Consider the following 16,436-nt stretch of genomic DNA (forward strand, 5'->3'; position numbering starts at 1 on the left):
TAATACATTCTACTCCAGTCCTTCATTTTAACTTTGTGTGGTTTCTCTCATTTTAAAAAGCAATTCCTGTAGCATATTGTTGAACTCTGATTTTCAATCCATTCTGCCATCCATTTCTGTTTTATGGTGAATTCATCCCATTCACATTCAAAGTTATAATGACTATTTGTGTATTTCCTTCCACCTTATTTTTCCTCATTATTATTCTTCTCAGTCTGTCTTTTTACCCTTTGCTTCCTCTAGTTTACTTCTAACCACTATCTCCCTACTCTACTCTCTTTTAAACAATCTCTCCCTTATCCTCTCCCCTTACCCTCCTTTTCCTTGTTCTAGTCACTCCTCTAAGGGTCATTCCCTTTTCTTCTTTCCCTACCCTCCTTAATCTAAACCTTTATTCCCTTCTATAACTCCCCACCCCTTATCCTGTTCCCTCACCTTCTTATTTCTTTATAAAATTAGAAGACTTTTATAGACATATATACACAATTTTGCTTTTTTAGAATCATCACATCATACTCAACTCTTCCCCAATCTTTTTTTTTTTTTTTTTGGAATTACCCAATTAGTAAGGACAATCTTAAGCATACACTTTGCATTTCCATGTATAAAAAAGTAAAGTTTTTCCTTATTGAATCCCTTGTCTTTGATGTTTACCTTATATTTCTTCTGGATCTTGTATGTCAAATTTTCCATTAAGTTCTGGTCTTTTTGCAACAAAATCCTGAAAGTTTGTCAATTCATTGTAGGTCTATTTTTTTTCTCTTCGGGATTATACTTAATTTGTTGTATAAGTTCTTTTTGACTGCAACCCCAGCTCTTTTGCTCTTTGATAGCATTCCAAGATTTGTGGTCTTTTAGTGTAGTTACTAGGGTATACACAATTACTGTATTTCCAATAATTACAACTTCAAATTATATTCAAATATACATGGCCATGTCACAAGATTCATTATTCACACTAAATAGGATTTACCTGTACTTATTTATTTGTTTTCATGATTTTTTCTACCTCAATGAAATGTAAGCTCCTTGAAGGCAGAGTCTATTTCATTTTTGTTGTATTTCCCCTTAGCGCCTAGCACAACATTTGATACAAAGCAAGCATTTACTGAAGCTTATCAAGCAAAATTCATGAAAGACTGCTTTAGTGTAATAAGCACTAATTAGGAGTCAGAAGAATTGGGTTCTAGTCTTGGCTCTGATGCATGCTTGCCACATGACTTTGCAGAATGCCCTTTACGCCCTCTAAATCTGTTTCCTAATTTGTAAATCAAGAGAGGTCCTTTCCAGGCCCAAGTGGATGATCTTTTGATATGCTCAGGGTTGGACTAAGTGATCTTTAAATGTCCCTTCCAGCTCAGATATTTTATGATTCTATATTACAACTCTGAAATTCTATGATTCATGTGTGTATGCGTAAATTGGGAATAGAGAGTGTGGGAGATAAATGAGTCTACAAGAAAACCTGATGTCTTTTTTCCCCCTAATAATGTCCAAGCACTTTCGAGAAGTTAGGCTGCTATGTTTGACATTATTCCTTGAAACAGCTAAAGGAAACAGTCATTGGACAAATGGGAAGATTCAGACACAGAAATGTCATACAGATTTCTCAAGGCATTTTGAGACAAAACTAGAAGTAAGTTAGAGAATCTTAAATGTTAAATCTGGAGGGATTCTTAGCAATCACTTAGTTTAATCCCTTCCATTTACAGATGGAGAAAATGATGCCTGGAGAAGTTAGGTGACTGGTCCAAGGTTCCACAGCCAGGAAATAGTGAGGTTGGGACTAAAACCCAAATCTAACGTCATTATGCCAATAAAACTGAAACCTTTTCATCTTTAGTGTAACTCACTCTCCATTTAGTTTGTCTGTACTCCAGCTTGCAAGATAAAAAGCCTAATTAATGCCCCAGGAGGATTCTCCTGAAAGGTCATAGTAAGGGAAGATTAGACCCTTAATTTGGTTCAGTTGCCACCATTAGCTAAATCCAGATAAATCTAATCACCAGCAAACCTTTTTTTTTTTTTTTTTAAATAAGACAAACACTGGAAAAAGCTTGCTGTTGCAATTATTATAGTTGTAGTCATATACGTGTGCTATTGGGCAGACCTAGCTCGTGTGTGCAAATCAGATATACGACTGGAAAAAACAGGCCAATGTGATTGGCTGCCAACATCCCTATGTGATAGGGGATGTAATAGGAGCTTCTGCTTTTTACTGTGCCCATGTTCTAGTCATGGTGAATTACCAATATTATTTAGTTACCAGTTTGGCCAATAAGTTTATTTTCCCTTAATTTTCTAGGTGAATAATTTTAATGTCATTAATGTGATACTACAGAAAAAATATATTTCATAATTATAAGGAAGAAGCCTAAAAGGATCTGGATTCAAATCTCTTTGCAGTTGAGGAAATGAAATCTCAGGAAGATTGTGACCCGCTCAAATTTAGCTAAGTAGTATAAATGACTTGACTTTTCTGTTGTCCACTTAATGAGTAATGACTTGTGTAACTTTTTAGCAAATTATTTATATTCTCTGGGACTTGGTTTACTTATTTATAAAATGAAGAAATTAACCTAGATGAATTCTGAGGGTCCCCTCCACCTGTAAATGAATGAAAATTGAAGGGGGAGGGGCAGAATGGAAGTATATCTAAGAGTAAAAAGATCTTTCTTACCAACTTTACAATTTCTGACTCATATCCAGGGGTGTTCTGATAAATGTTTGACAACCAGCTCTCCAAGGGACAAACTTTTAAGTTTAATCTGCTTCATTAACACTTGTTCCAACACTCTCTCAGTCTAGATAATCAACAAAATAATAAAACATGCTCTGATTTGTAGCATCTACTAATTTCTGAGGTGAAATGCTTTCACTAAAAATTTAACTAGTTCCAGAAGAATATCATGCACTTGTAAGGGTATATGTAGGGTTTCAAACTCAATTAATCTAACTCCAGAAGTTCCAGATAGGATAGCTAGGTGGCACAGTAGACAGAGTGCTGGGCCTGGAGTCAAGAAGACTCCTCTTCCTGAATTCAAATCTGGCTTCAGACACTAGCTGTGTTACCCCCAAAGAAGCCACTTGACTCTGCTTATCCCAATTTCCTCATCTGTATAATGAGCAAGAGGAGATGCCAAAACACTCCATTATCTTTGTCAAGAAAACCCCAAATGGGGTTATAAAGAGTCAGATCTGACTGAAAAATGGCTAAAAACAGAAGTCCCACATAGTTCGGTAAGTCAATCAAAAGTATAAGGTAGGTGTGAATAAGTTCTTAAACTATTTGAGAGGGGAAAAAAGTGTTCTGGTTATTGGATAAAGACAGATGATACTACAAAGAAAATCTTTAATAAAACATCTGAGAGAATCAGACATAGCCCTGGGCCTATACATAAAATAGCAAGCAAATTTAGAATCACAAAGTCCAACAGAAAGCCAGTCTAGTGACAAGTGGACTCTAGTCAAGTTTGGAGAGGGAATTTCTTGGGGGAGATGAGAGAGTTTTTCTTTCTATCCTCTCTGCCATCAGATGATCATGAGTGTGCAGGAGATCCTAATATCCCATTGGAGGTCCCACTAATTACTGGAGTCAGTAGTAAAGTCCATTGTAGCTAGTAAGAGTGGCTGCCAGAAAGGTAAAGGACAATGACAGAGGCAGTGCCAACGAATGATTATGGAAAGATGTCACCTGAGAATAGTAGCAATTTCAGGGAACATGACCACTTGTGATAAAGAGAAATGCTGACTATGGGCCCCATAAAACACTCATTGTCTATCAGAGAGCTATGGTTCCTCATTAGGACCCAACAAAGGAAAAAAGAGAACTTCTAGTAACCAGGAATTGTAAGCTATCCCTTTGCAATCTCTACACAGGTGTCTCACTATCATTTTACTATGTCTTAGACCCATCTCTTGAGGGATTGTATATGTGCACATGATGTCTATATCCCTCTATTTGAGGGGAATATTATGTAGCAATTATTCTGCTTAGTAAATACCTTTTCTAAAAGTCAATTGAGGTTATTGACTGATTATCAATGAGAAGCATACTGGTGGGGACTTATTAAGGACAATTGTTATTGTTTGTCCTTCTTTCTCCAGGAAACAGATGTCAAGATTTACAAGTGAATTGGATTCGTGAGGGAGAGCTCTGCAGAGTCACCAGCCCCACTCTCTCCTCTGGAGCCATCTGGGTCCAGTACCAAGAAAAAGATCAGGATAACTGGAGATGGTCCTGGATGTAGTGGAAGGCCTTGGACTTTTTAAGCTAAAGTCTTTCACAGGTCTCACTTTGTCTGAGAGGCAATACTCATTCAGTGATTAAAGCTAGGTAAAATGAGGCAAAGAATGGCCTCTTTTGCTTAGTAAAAAAAAAAAAAATCAACCTGGGAGGGGAAGACCCTCTGACCAAAATGGAAACATTTGCTATTTATGCTCATTCTGAGTCATCAGAATCCAAACAATGACCAAGTGAGACTTGGGTGGGGACCTATTCTTGGCCAATTGATGAGAGCCCCAGAGTGATTTCAGTTTAAGGCATGGTCCATAAAAAAGAAGTCTAGCTTGTAAACCCCAAGATATCTTGCTAGGTTTTAGTGATATCTTCTTCTGGGCAGAGCACCTGCAGGTAAGGGTATGATTTCCTATGTGGACAGAGGGAGGGGAAGGAAGAAAGGAATGGAGGAATGGAAGGAAGGAAGGAAAGAAGGAAGGAAGGAGATGCATTGCCCAGCTGGCCAGTTAGATCCCCAGTGGATCAGATATTTCCTGACTGAAGGCCTGGCATTCTATCCACTGTACCACCTAGCTGCCCACGGACAGATAACTACCATTTATAAATAGCCCTAATTTCTCTTCTGAACTTTAGGCACACATCACCAACTGCCTGCTGAACATCTCTACCTGGATGTCTTGTTGGCATATCAAACTCAACATGTCCAAAATAAAACTGATCATCTTTCAAACTCCTCTTAAAACTTCTCTACTTTTGTTGTGAAATAGGAAGCTAGGTGGTACAGTGGTTAGAATGCTGGACTGGGAGTCAAGAAGATTTGAGTTCAAATTCTGTATCAGATTGTTGAGTAACCTGGGCAAGTCACTTAACCACTGCCTACCTCCGTTTCCTCAACTGCAAAATGTGCATCTGCCTCACAGGATTATTGTGAGGATGAAATTATGCAATCTACGTAAAGCACTTTGCAAACTTTGAAGCCCTACATAAACAATTGCCGTTGAAGGCACTATTAGTCCCTGAGATTTGTAACCTCAGCGTCATTCTTGTCTCTTCTCTATCCTTTAATCCTTTCCATATCTAATCAATTTTTAAGCCTTGTTAATAATCACAATAATCACAGAACTGGAAGACATATCAAGAGGGACCTGGTCCACCCCGTACCCAGATAAAGAATCTTAACTACAACATATCTAACAAGTGGTCATCCAACCTTTGCTTGCATTCTTCCAGTAGTGGGGAACCCACTCTCTTCTAAGGCAGTCTTTTAGATAACACCAATTACTAGAAAGTTTTTATTTTCATTGAACCTATGTTTTCTTTATTGTAATTTTCTGTCCACTGGTGACACTTCTTTGCAACATCCTTTCATTCCTCCCTGATTCCACTTTCTCTCATCTCCCGCTCATTGATGAAGTCTGTGCCATGTCACTTGCTTAAATACCTTTGAGCAACTCCCTATTGCTTTTAGACCAGAGGTTCTTAACTTTTTGTGTATTGTACGTGCGTCTTGGATGCCTTTGGCAGTCTGGTGAAGCCTATGAATCCTTGCTTGGAATAATGCTTTTAAATGCATAAAATAAATCACATAGAATTATAAAGGAAACCAATTACATTGAAGTACAGTTGTCAAGATACTTTTTTTAAAAAGTTCAGACACACTAGGTTAAGAATCCCTGTTTAAGCTAAAATCAAACTACTTAGCCTGACTTTTCCAATCTATTTTCTAGTTTTATTTCACATTCTGAATTTCAGCCAAATTGGACCAGCTGTTTCCCATCTTGGCATTTCATTCTCCTCCCTCCCCTCCACCTTCTACTTCATTCATTTGCCTAAACCACCCTAAAAAGGTCTAGAATCCACCTACTGATTTCTCATTCCCATAATCCTTAACTTCACCGAGGACTCTCGTGCCATCTCCTTGATAAAGCCTTCTCTGATTTCCTCAACTATTGATGTCCTTCCTCAAGTTCCTTTTGTAGCTACCTGGCTGAGTACCCACTGAATAGAAATTCCTTGAGGATAGGGACTTTTGAATTTTTTTCTGCATATCCAGCAGCTAGCATAGGTGATGGGGATGGGACCTATACCCCTAAAAAGTCCTTGAATTTCCCCACAAAGTTCAGCTACCAGATTACACATTATTGCATGAAGGTCTGGCCCACCCCAGCCCATCTTGATTACTTAGTTTACTTGACTTAATCTTTAATCCTCAGTGCCATCCAGGTCCCTTTCTCTGTTATCTCTAGACTACCCCAAGCTATTCGCCACTCCTTGATCCTACCCAGATCTTCTCACAGTCTTTTTCTGTATAAAAATATCAGCTCCATCTTCATCAAATGCTCATATTCTTAAAATTTGACCCACTGGTATTGGCCTCACAAATGCTCAAATTTACTAGGAGTCTGGTTCCCTCCTATTGGTGTTCTAATAAACTCACTACTTGTACTGAAAGAAGGCTTGAGTGGTTGAATTCTTTTGAGACAGACCCCCATCCTGTTCTCCTGCATTTCGGGGTTCCCAGCACCCCAAACTGCAATGCAGGGAGTCTTCAATTTTGCATTTCTAACACTAGTGTTTAATACAGTGCTTAGAAAATAATAATCCATAGTAATTTTTTTTTTGTTAATTCATTTGACAATACCTTGTGAATTTTAGGTACTCAATAACTATTTGCTGATTTACTGTTTTCTTTAAATAACTCTTAGAACATTAAAAATATGTTAAAGTCCTATTTGGTCTTGGGAACAATTTTTTACTTTTCAAAACTTAATTCAATTTTGATATGCTAATAGCTCCTAATATAGACAACATTGTTAGAGAAAAATACCATCAGGTTGATAGCAATAGTGTCAATAAAACTGGAAGTCTGTGAATGTCTTGACTAATATATACCAAATAGAATGGAAAAATGCTGTTTTCTAATTCCAAGGAAGTGAGTGACAATATCTTCAGTTCTGAAGAAATGAATTGATAAGATTGCAGAAGAATGATTTAGCCAAAAGCTAGTTTATCTAGCTGTTGTGTATAAACTCAGTCTCCATGACATGACACTTCCCTAAGATCTAATGTTTCAACTTTAATTTCTATTGATTTTGGATTCTGAACCTTTGAAATTGAGTTTCAACCTGGGATTCTAATTGTGGTGTGATCTCGTTGACCAGTGGTATACTGATGTCCCCCAAATAATACCAAGGACTGAATAAACTAGGGATCAAGTTTGTGCAAGTACCTTAAAAATAAAATTGTTTTCACCTTGACTCCATCAACCAAACTTATTTAGAGCCATTTTCCTCATTCTCTCTCCCCTCCCATTTTAGAAAAGTAGAAACTGAAGTTTAGAGGAGAGAAGCTATATGCCCGAGGTCACAGTACATAAATGACAGAGCCAGGACTCCATCCAGAGTTTCTCACTGCTTTGGCTATTGCTGTTCTGTTGTTTATCAGTCATGTTTGACTCTGTGACTCCATTTTTGCAATTTTCTTGGTAAAGATAGTAGTTGGAGTGGTTTGCCAGTTCTGTCTCCAGCTCATTTTACAAATAAGGAAACTGAGGTAAACTGGGTTAAGTGACTTGCCCAGCGAGACAAAGATAAGACAATATTTTCCCTATTTCACTGCAACTTCTCATTTCTCTTCTAGGAGAGCAGAGTGATATCAAGTTTTTCTACTTATAACAAATATTGCAAACTAGGAGTACGTAGCACAAAATGTTCCCTCTTTTGAGGGTGTGTGGAAACTACTTCATGGTGGGAGAAATGGAGACCTTAGGATACCAGTGCAAGACTACTACTGAGAGGAGGGCTGGGATCAGGATGAGGGAGGGCAGAAGCTCCTATATATTAACTTCCTACATATTAACTATATATTAATATATAGTTCCCACATCTTAGAAACTTCCTGTGCATTAACTATTTTTTCTAAGTACTAAGCTGTGTTGTTTCTCTCCTGCTAAAAGCCTTCAACTACTTCCAGTGCCCCTGGGGAAAAAATTGTGATTTTCCTGATCTTATTATAATGACTCTGGGCAAAATGTCTAATTCTAGACCCAGCTCTGGCACTAATTTTTATCACCCTCCATAAATCCATTACCCTTACTGGTCTCAGTCTCCTCATCTTTAACGTTAGCAGGTGGGATCTGGTCATTTTAAACACCTGTTTTAACTCTAAAAATGCTGTGATTGTAATTAGGTGACTGACAGAAACCTCACATTTTGCCATTGGCCATGTAGTTAGAATATCTTTTATCTCTGTATCTCAGATGCTCCTTAATAAACATCAGTGGGATGAATTCTGTTCTTGGCTACTTGCATGAAAGAGAGCACTGAAGCTTGGTTTAGGCAGAAGCTCAAAACTCCCACAGACCTGGGGAGAAACAGCATCAGACAGAAGGTACGATGCACTATTGTGTGCTCTTAGCCCTAAGAGTCTTGGTATTCAAAATATACAAGCTCCCAAACTTCCAGAAATGAAGAATACACTTAAAAGGAACAATTTCTCCTGTTAATTCCTCTTCCCCTTAATTAATTTAGGGAGGGAATAATAGGCATTCATTCATTCATTCATTTAAAAAAATGTACTGTCTGTAAAACACTGTGCTGGGTGCGGGGATTGATTGAAAATTTAAATGATAGTTATATCTGTCCACATGTAGCTTACAGACTGGGAAAGCAATAAAACATAAGTACAAAATAATGTTAATACCCAATATTATATGGTAAGTTCATTTGTGAGTTGTAAAGCAAAGTGCTATATGAGATCCAAGGGTCATTATTGACTAGCGAGATCAAAGAAGGTTTCATGCAGGAGGTGGCATTTGAATCTGTCTTTAAAAAAATGAGTAAGAATTCAGTGGGCAAAGAAAGGATGGCAGGAACTCCAAGGGAAGCAGCATGAGTAAAGGCATGGAAGTGGGAGAATGTAGCATTTGGTCAGAAGGTAGAGAGTAGTTTAGATTGAATGGAGAATTGATAGCCTGGATGCCAATAATATGAAATGAAGCTAGAAAGGTGGGGCTTGGAATGAAAAGGAGTTTGAACTTCACTTGGTAAGTAACAGGGAGCTATTGAAATTTTTTGAGCAGAGGGGTGACATGACCACACCTATATATGAGAAAGATTGTTCCAGCTGTAATATGAAGACTGGGTCAGGTCAGGAAGTGAGTGGAGGCAGGAATATATGCTTAGGAGGCTATAACAAAAATGATGAAAATGTGGTAACACTTGTACTTGCTGCTTGTAAGATTGTGTTAGTATTGTTAGCTGGAACTAAAATTTCAAAGGTCTCTATTGTCTCCTTATTCATAATTGAAGACACTTATATTTAGCAAGGGGCAGCTAAATGGCTCAATGGATACTGTGCTGGACCTGGAATCAGGCAGACTCATTTTCTTGAGTTCAAATCTGTCCTCAGACACTTACTAACAGTGTGATCTAAGCAAGTCACAAAAACCCTGTTTGCCTCAGTTCCTTTGTTTGTAAAATGGGCTGGAGGAGGAAATGACAAACTACTCTACCATCTCTGCCAAGAAAACCCCAAATGGGGTCATGCAGAATCAGACATGACTGAGTAACAACGACACAGTTAGCATAACTTGAATTCCTTTGACTATAGGTGGGCAGTTTCCATTGAACACACACACACACACACACACACACACACACACACGCATTTCCTTTGACAGCTAGAAAATGCTACAAAAAAGTACATAGTAAACTAAATGCTCTGTCTTTCATTGTTACAGTTGTATAGGTTCCATCATTACTACCACCAAGAGTAATTTACCACTTATCGGAAGGATTGTTTTGCTTTACAAAAGGTCTCACCACAAGATTCCTTCTAATAGCAAATTTCTGATGTGTATTTAAAATGGTATTCAATTTATAAACGGCTGACTTACATGTAACTTTTCATGAATCTCTTATGGAAAATGAGGTCAACTTGCATTTATTTTGCTCCAATGGATGCAACACTCTATGTTAATTGTTTTCCCCTCTTTCTCATTTTCATATTTTTGAGGTTGAAATAGCAAATTCTATGTACTGTCTGAAAGTAAACTGTTTAAAGACCAAAGTGGTTAGTGGCAGGAACTGAAGCGTTAAAGGTCAATGTGTAGCATATTTACTTGGTGTCTACTCTTTAGGTTATGACACTTTATGTTGTAAGCTGATGAGAAAGGGGCACGAGTGAATATTTTTTAGGGATAAATATAGAAACAAGATGAAGTAGCTGCATATGAGAAAAATTAAGCATTGCACACAAAAATATATTTCAAAGATATGATTAGATCTAATATAGGCATACAAATAAACGTATCCAATTTCCCAGGTCACATATTTTCTTATACATCTTCTTTGGAGGCATATAAAGAGTGAAACCAATAAAATCAGTATTTCATGCTAGTTGCCTGGCTTGAGTTATTCATTTCACTGAATAATTAACTTCCCCTTTGGGATCTCAGAATTATTGTTTAATACATTAAAGAGAGTTCAACACTAATAGCGGAACCGTCCTTAGGGAATGCTCTATGCAGTGACTGCCTTGGGTCCCATGCTTTGGAATAAGGGCCCAGTGCAAAAGACAGAGAGGCAGCCAGTGGGGTGGGCTGGGGGGTGGGGAGAGCAGGATTGTTAGTTGATACTGAGAAACCTGAGGCTCTCATAATAAATAATCACCAAGGCAGAAGGATGGTTCAGCTTCTCCCTCCTATTGTGACTTTTTCCCTTTCAAGGCTACCCTTGGTGTTCATTTGAGCTGATTTTTGTCACATTATGGTGAATTTCTTTTTGTTCAGAATTCTATGGCAATTCTGGTTTACATTTTTCTTCTACTAGTGTGTTTACTAATCTGTTGAAAGGCCATGCTTGTTACAGTGTTACATTTCAGACCTTCAGAGAAGATCATACCTATTGAGGGGAAATAGAGGTTTAAATATCCTAGACTAAGCATTACCTCGATTAACTGTGAATTTATAATCTAAGAGATGATTGCTGTAGAATATAGCCTCCTTGAGGGCAGGAGCTTCATCTTTGCATGTCTAACATAGTGCCTTACACATAGTAAGTGCTTAATACATGTTTGTTGAATGGATTTGGCTTGCAAATAGTCAATCTGATTAGGTTATTTTAACAGTAGGCATAAGATTAAAATAGCTAGGTCATTTTAAGAGCAGAACATGCTTTGCAGCAAAAGCATACCACTTCATTTTCCATTTTGTGTTGTCTGAACTCTCGTTCAGATGGCCTTTTCTTGTAACATCTTTCTTTTGCTAACAGACCCAGGTATGTTATATGGCTGTCATTTAAATAAAGGGTTAAAAACCAAATTAGAATCTGTTAGTCAAATGAGTGGCATCTAGTAAGCAATAGGAGTTTAGGGGAAAGGACAAACATAGCCTTGTTTTTGGGGAAAAGGACTAATTTAGGAAACAGATTTCAGGTCTTCAGTTCTCTGACTGATATGATACGACTATCATGTTTTTAGCTTAATTTGAACCAATCTGTGAGCATTCTCCCCTCCCCCCTGCATCTGTGCTGGGTTAATCAGAAGTGCTTGGTGTTTTAGGACAGGACTCTGAGGTATTTAGGGTGAATCCATATACCTAGACAAATCCACAGGTGTCTGACAAATCTCCCCAGTCAACAGATAATTCCACTAGTGCCCAGTTGTGGTTTCATTCCAGCTTTGCCCCACCATGCCTTCAGAAACACTATGTCGTACTTCAATAAGGAAAATCAGGTGTACCTTAGCACCATAATCCAAGTATATACAATGACTAGGATAGCATCTGGAACTGAAAAGAACCTTAGAGATCATACAATAACATTTTATGGATGAGGAAACTGAGGCACAGCACAATGGCAGACTAGGGATTTGAACTCAGTTCCCCTACTTTCAAATTTAGTGCTCTTTTAAAGCTATCTCTTAAGACTTTCCTAATTTTCAGTTTCTTCCACAGTCTTATAAAATGAGCAAGTCCTTCTGGACAGCCTGATATTTCATTATACTAGACAAACCCCACCAGGCTTTTGGAATGGACTTTTATTTTTTGGTGTCACCTCATTTCTAAGCTTAAATCAGTGGGGTTTAGTGGAAAGAACACTGGACGGGAGCAGGCAGGTTAAAAGCTAATCTTACCACTGTTTCTAACTAAGTGACATGGGCCAAGTCACTTCACTTTTCTGGGCCTCAGTTGACAAATTCAGAAGAAGAAAGAGTAAGAGCAGGAAGGGGCCTTTTCGTTCAATTCCCTCATTTTTTAGATGCAGCTCAGAGATTTCAGTGACTTGCCCAAGCCCACACAGGACAAGTCTAGATTTAAACCTGGTACTGAGGGCAACTCCACTGCTGTTTCCAATTATGCCATGCTCCTGTCTCATCTTGTGAAAAGGGGCAGGATAGCATCATCTTTAAGGGTCCTTCCCCCTTTTAGTTCTGAGGCAAATCAATTCACACAATGGATTGATATATTTTGGAGGAGAGTTTTTATAGTACACTGAGTGGGTAAAAATATTCATTGGCATCCTCCCTCCCACCATTTAATACTAACACCAGTAGTTTTAGAGATTCATATAGCTCCTCGAAGTGAAAGTAATAAATTTTCCTCCACTTCGTTACATTCACTTCAACTCCATCTCAAAATTGGAATCGGGATTATCACCTACTTTCCTCCTCAAGAGGGGAGGGCTCAGGAAAAAAACTTATGGGATCCCAAGGAAACTAGACACTCAGAATTGATTCTTTTGTAACCTGTCAATGAACCAGAGGCGGAAGTGGGGAAAGAACACAGATGACAGATAGTGAGGTAAGGTCCAGTGAATCTGAGACGGCAAAGGAGCAGTCATCGTCAGCCAAGATGTGGTTTTCAGGGCAGGGGTGTTTGCAGTCAGTTGCGTGGAACCTGGCACAACCCCCATAACTGAACTTGGGGAGGTTATAAACAAATAAAGGACTGAAGACAGAAGACGAGTAATTGGGGTAGCCAGGAGGAACAGTGAAGGGGAAGAGGAATGTGTGTGTGTGTGTGTGTGTGTGTGTGTGTGTGTGTGTGTGTGTGTGTGTGTGTGTGTGTGTGTGTGTGGAGTGTGAGAGGTTCGGTCTTTCCCCTTGGCCTGGCGCGCTCCTTTGGAGCGCTCGCGCCCGATCCCCCTCCCTGATTGTGCCCATTAACCATGCAGCTCAGGGAAGACGAGGGCAGCAGCAGCGGTAGCGGTAGCAGGAGGAGGGGTTAGTGCCCGCGGCGGGCAGGTTCCGCTGCAGCAGAGCCTCTTTGGCGCGGTGTCCATCTGAGGGCACTGTCGGGTAGCAAGGAGCTGACTAATTAAAGCCCGCTGATTTCTCAGTAGGAAGAGGGACAGAGGACAGAGGTGGGGGTGGGGATGGCTACTGTCCACTGCTCACTCCAACTTCCCTGGACCTAAAGAACTGACCCTCAAACCCCTCGCGGAGCCCGCTTCAGCAGCTTCGCCTTCGGGAGCTACATTAGTGCCTTAGAAGATCGCCTCTGGGCAACCTCCCGCCCAGACCTACCCCTTGCCCGGACTCTTATCGCAGCCCAGTCTTGTTTCTGCCTAGCTCGCTGTGGGGCGGGAAAGCTCCCTTCATGGTAACTCTCGGGATGCACGGAGTCCCACATCGCGATCAGATGCCTTCTCTGTTCCCCAGCATCCCCTCCCCCGCCACCGCCCCCCTCCTCCAGCCACCTCTCCCAACCCAGCTGGTTATGGGCTGCAAAAACAAAAACAAAAACAAAAACAAACCTGTCTCCCCAGTTCACCTCCCCTCTCCCTCACTTTTCCTCTTCGTGGTTTGTGCTTGGGAGGGCTAGGGAGCCCAGCTGAGCCAGCAGCACCGAGGCTGCGGTATCAGTGGGGGGTGGGGGTGGGGGTGGGAGAGTGGAGGCGAGAGGCATAGCACTATTCTAGGCTCAGTCCTCTGCGCAAGAGGCACAGACAGTCCAGATTCGGCATCTTCCAGCTTCCGCTCTCAGGCGCTCCGGGGGTGTGGGGGTGGGGGTGGGGGTGGGGGTGGGGGAAATGAATGTCTCTTCTTCGCTCTTCCTCCTCTCCTACCCTTCAAATCACTTCTAACTCCCCATCCCCTCAGCACAGATTTTAACAGGGAGGACTGAGAAGAAAAGTCTGTATAGAAATGTTTCTCTCTCTCCCAGAGACTAGGAGAGGAGGTCCCCTGCAGTCTCTCTCTGTGTCACTTCTTTCCCTTCCCAACCAGTGGAGAAATCCACACCTGTCTTCTCCTCGGTTGCAGGATGAGGGAGGAAGTGGAGAAGTAGGGTGAAGGTGGAAGATTCTTGCCTTCTTCAGCTAACAGATTGGGGGAGTGCTAAAGTGCTTTAGGCACTCCTCCCCGTTGGAAAGAAGCCTCTGCCCCAGTAATATTAGACGCGCGTGTGTTTGTACATGTATAGAATCGCTCTAGCGCTCAGGACCTGCAAGCCCCTCAGGTCCGTCATAGAGGCACACATCCCCACTCTTTCCGAATCTCCCCCCTGCCCTGCACCCCTGAGTTCCTATACCTGTTTCTCCAGCGATTCCTTTCCTGAGAGGGACGGCTTGGGAGACGGTGCTCGGTCACACACGCATCCTTCCAACAGGTACAATCCCGAGGGTCTGGAACTGGAGTCATTCTCAAAGTAGAAGAGAAGGTTTTGCAGCAAAGCGAACCACTTCGTTTGCCATTTTGTGTTATCTGAGCTTCTCTTGCTCAGATAACCTCTTCTTGTGCCATCTTTCTTTGCCAACAGCCCCAGGTAGGTTACATGGCCATCATTCAACCGTATTCCTTTCTGCATTGTGTTTGGAAGCCAACAAGATCCTGGATTCTTACATTTTCTCAGACTAAGACCCAAGGAAACACTCACTACCTGACAAGTAGGAGCTTAACCATTCGCCTCTCTCTCTCTCTCTCTCTCTCTCTCTCTCTCTCTCTCTCTCTCTCTCTCTCTCTCTCTCTCTCTCTCCCTCTCTCTCTCCCCTTTCTCTCCTTTTTTCCTCTTCTACCTCAATATTTTCAATCCAGGTTATAATGCTTTGCCTCGGCTTCCTGAATCCAGATGTGATATTCCCAGTCAAAGCATTTCTTCCGCAGAGCCACGTTCAATGGAGAATTTGCCTTAGGCTTTCCAGTCGGCTGGAAAATCTGATAGATTCTAGAGCTTTGGATCCAGCCAAGAGGAGAGTCATGTGATGTGGATCCCTCGAAGAGCCAGTTTCAGCACCACGGACAGATACACGCACGCAGGCTTAACAACACAGCAACGAGGTGCATGAAAGAAACTATATATATACATACGTACACATGCATACACATATGTATGAGTGCATGTGTGTATATGTTTACATATGTGTATATATGTATATCTATTTATATAACCTTTCTTCTTCACCCCCCCCCAATCTGCAAAAGGTATTTAAAAAGAAATTAAAATTCATAGCTCCTATATGGGATCTCATCCAATAATCAACCTGGGGAGTAATTTTTACTTTAATATTTCTGTGCCTGACCAATACTCACAGTGTACTTAGGTTAAGTTTCAGTTTTCATTCTTTCCTTCAAAATGTTTTTTTGTTTTGCAGTACTTTTTCTAATTCAAGGTGAAGGGGGTATGTGTGAAAAATAGCTCAAAGGATCTTTTGGAACTCAATATTTATGTGAAGAAAAGAGGTATCACTTAGTCCACTGGTGGTGGTGGTGGTGGTGGGTCACAGCAGTTATTAAGACAATTCCTATTCATAGCTCCAGCAGTGACCTGAGAAAAGCAAGGAGCCCACTAGAGTGGTTGGCTTTTCTTTTTTTAATGTTGCCATAATTAGCTAGCTCATCCTTACAATCACACTGAGGTCTGGCTTGGGAGCCACTGCTGTGAGTTTCTGCAAATACCCACCCGAAATGCCGAAAGGAGGCTTAAAAAGCAGAAGGCTCAGGGAATATGTTAGACTTCAAATAGCAGGAATGGCGCAATGATACCTTAATGATAGATATTCCCTCTTTATTTTTAGATCCCCTCGCCTACACAGTTACAAGGAATTTATCAGAGAACGTCACATTTCCCGCATGCTGCACACACAGAGAAATAACAACGTGCGACAGTAGTTCTGCAGCAGATCTCCCTTTGGCGAGAAAGGCAGATTTTCACAGATCGGTTGCAAAAAGACCAAGGTTTATTTGCAGTCAAGGGAGG

General features: G+C 40.6%; 1 protein-coding gene across 1 annotated transcript in view; it reads right to left on the reverse strand.

The window, feature by feature from the left end:
* The window catches only part of RASGRF1 (Ras protein specific guanine nucleotide releasing factor 1), a 203,789-nt gene extending 188,742 nt beyond the window's left edge, over window positions 1-15,047 (reverse strand). Inside the window, exon 1 of the mRNA XM_072638744.1 lies at window positions 14,772-15,047. Coding sequence (XP_072494845.1) covers window positions 14,772-15,047 — 276 coding nt within the window. The remainder of the gene's footprint in view (window positions 1-14,771) is intronic.
* Window positions 15,048-16,436: the final 1,389 nt, after the last annotated feature.

Source organism: Notamacropus eugenii, chromosome 1 (assembly GCF_028372415.1).
Source record: "Notamacropus eugenii isolate mMacEug1 chromosome 1, mMacEug1.pri_v2, whole genome shotgun sequence".
In the NCBI taxonomy this organism is placed as follows: domain Eukaryota; kingdom Metazoa; phylum Chordata; class Mammalia; order Diprotodontia; family Macropodidae; genus Notamacropus; species Notamacropus eugenii.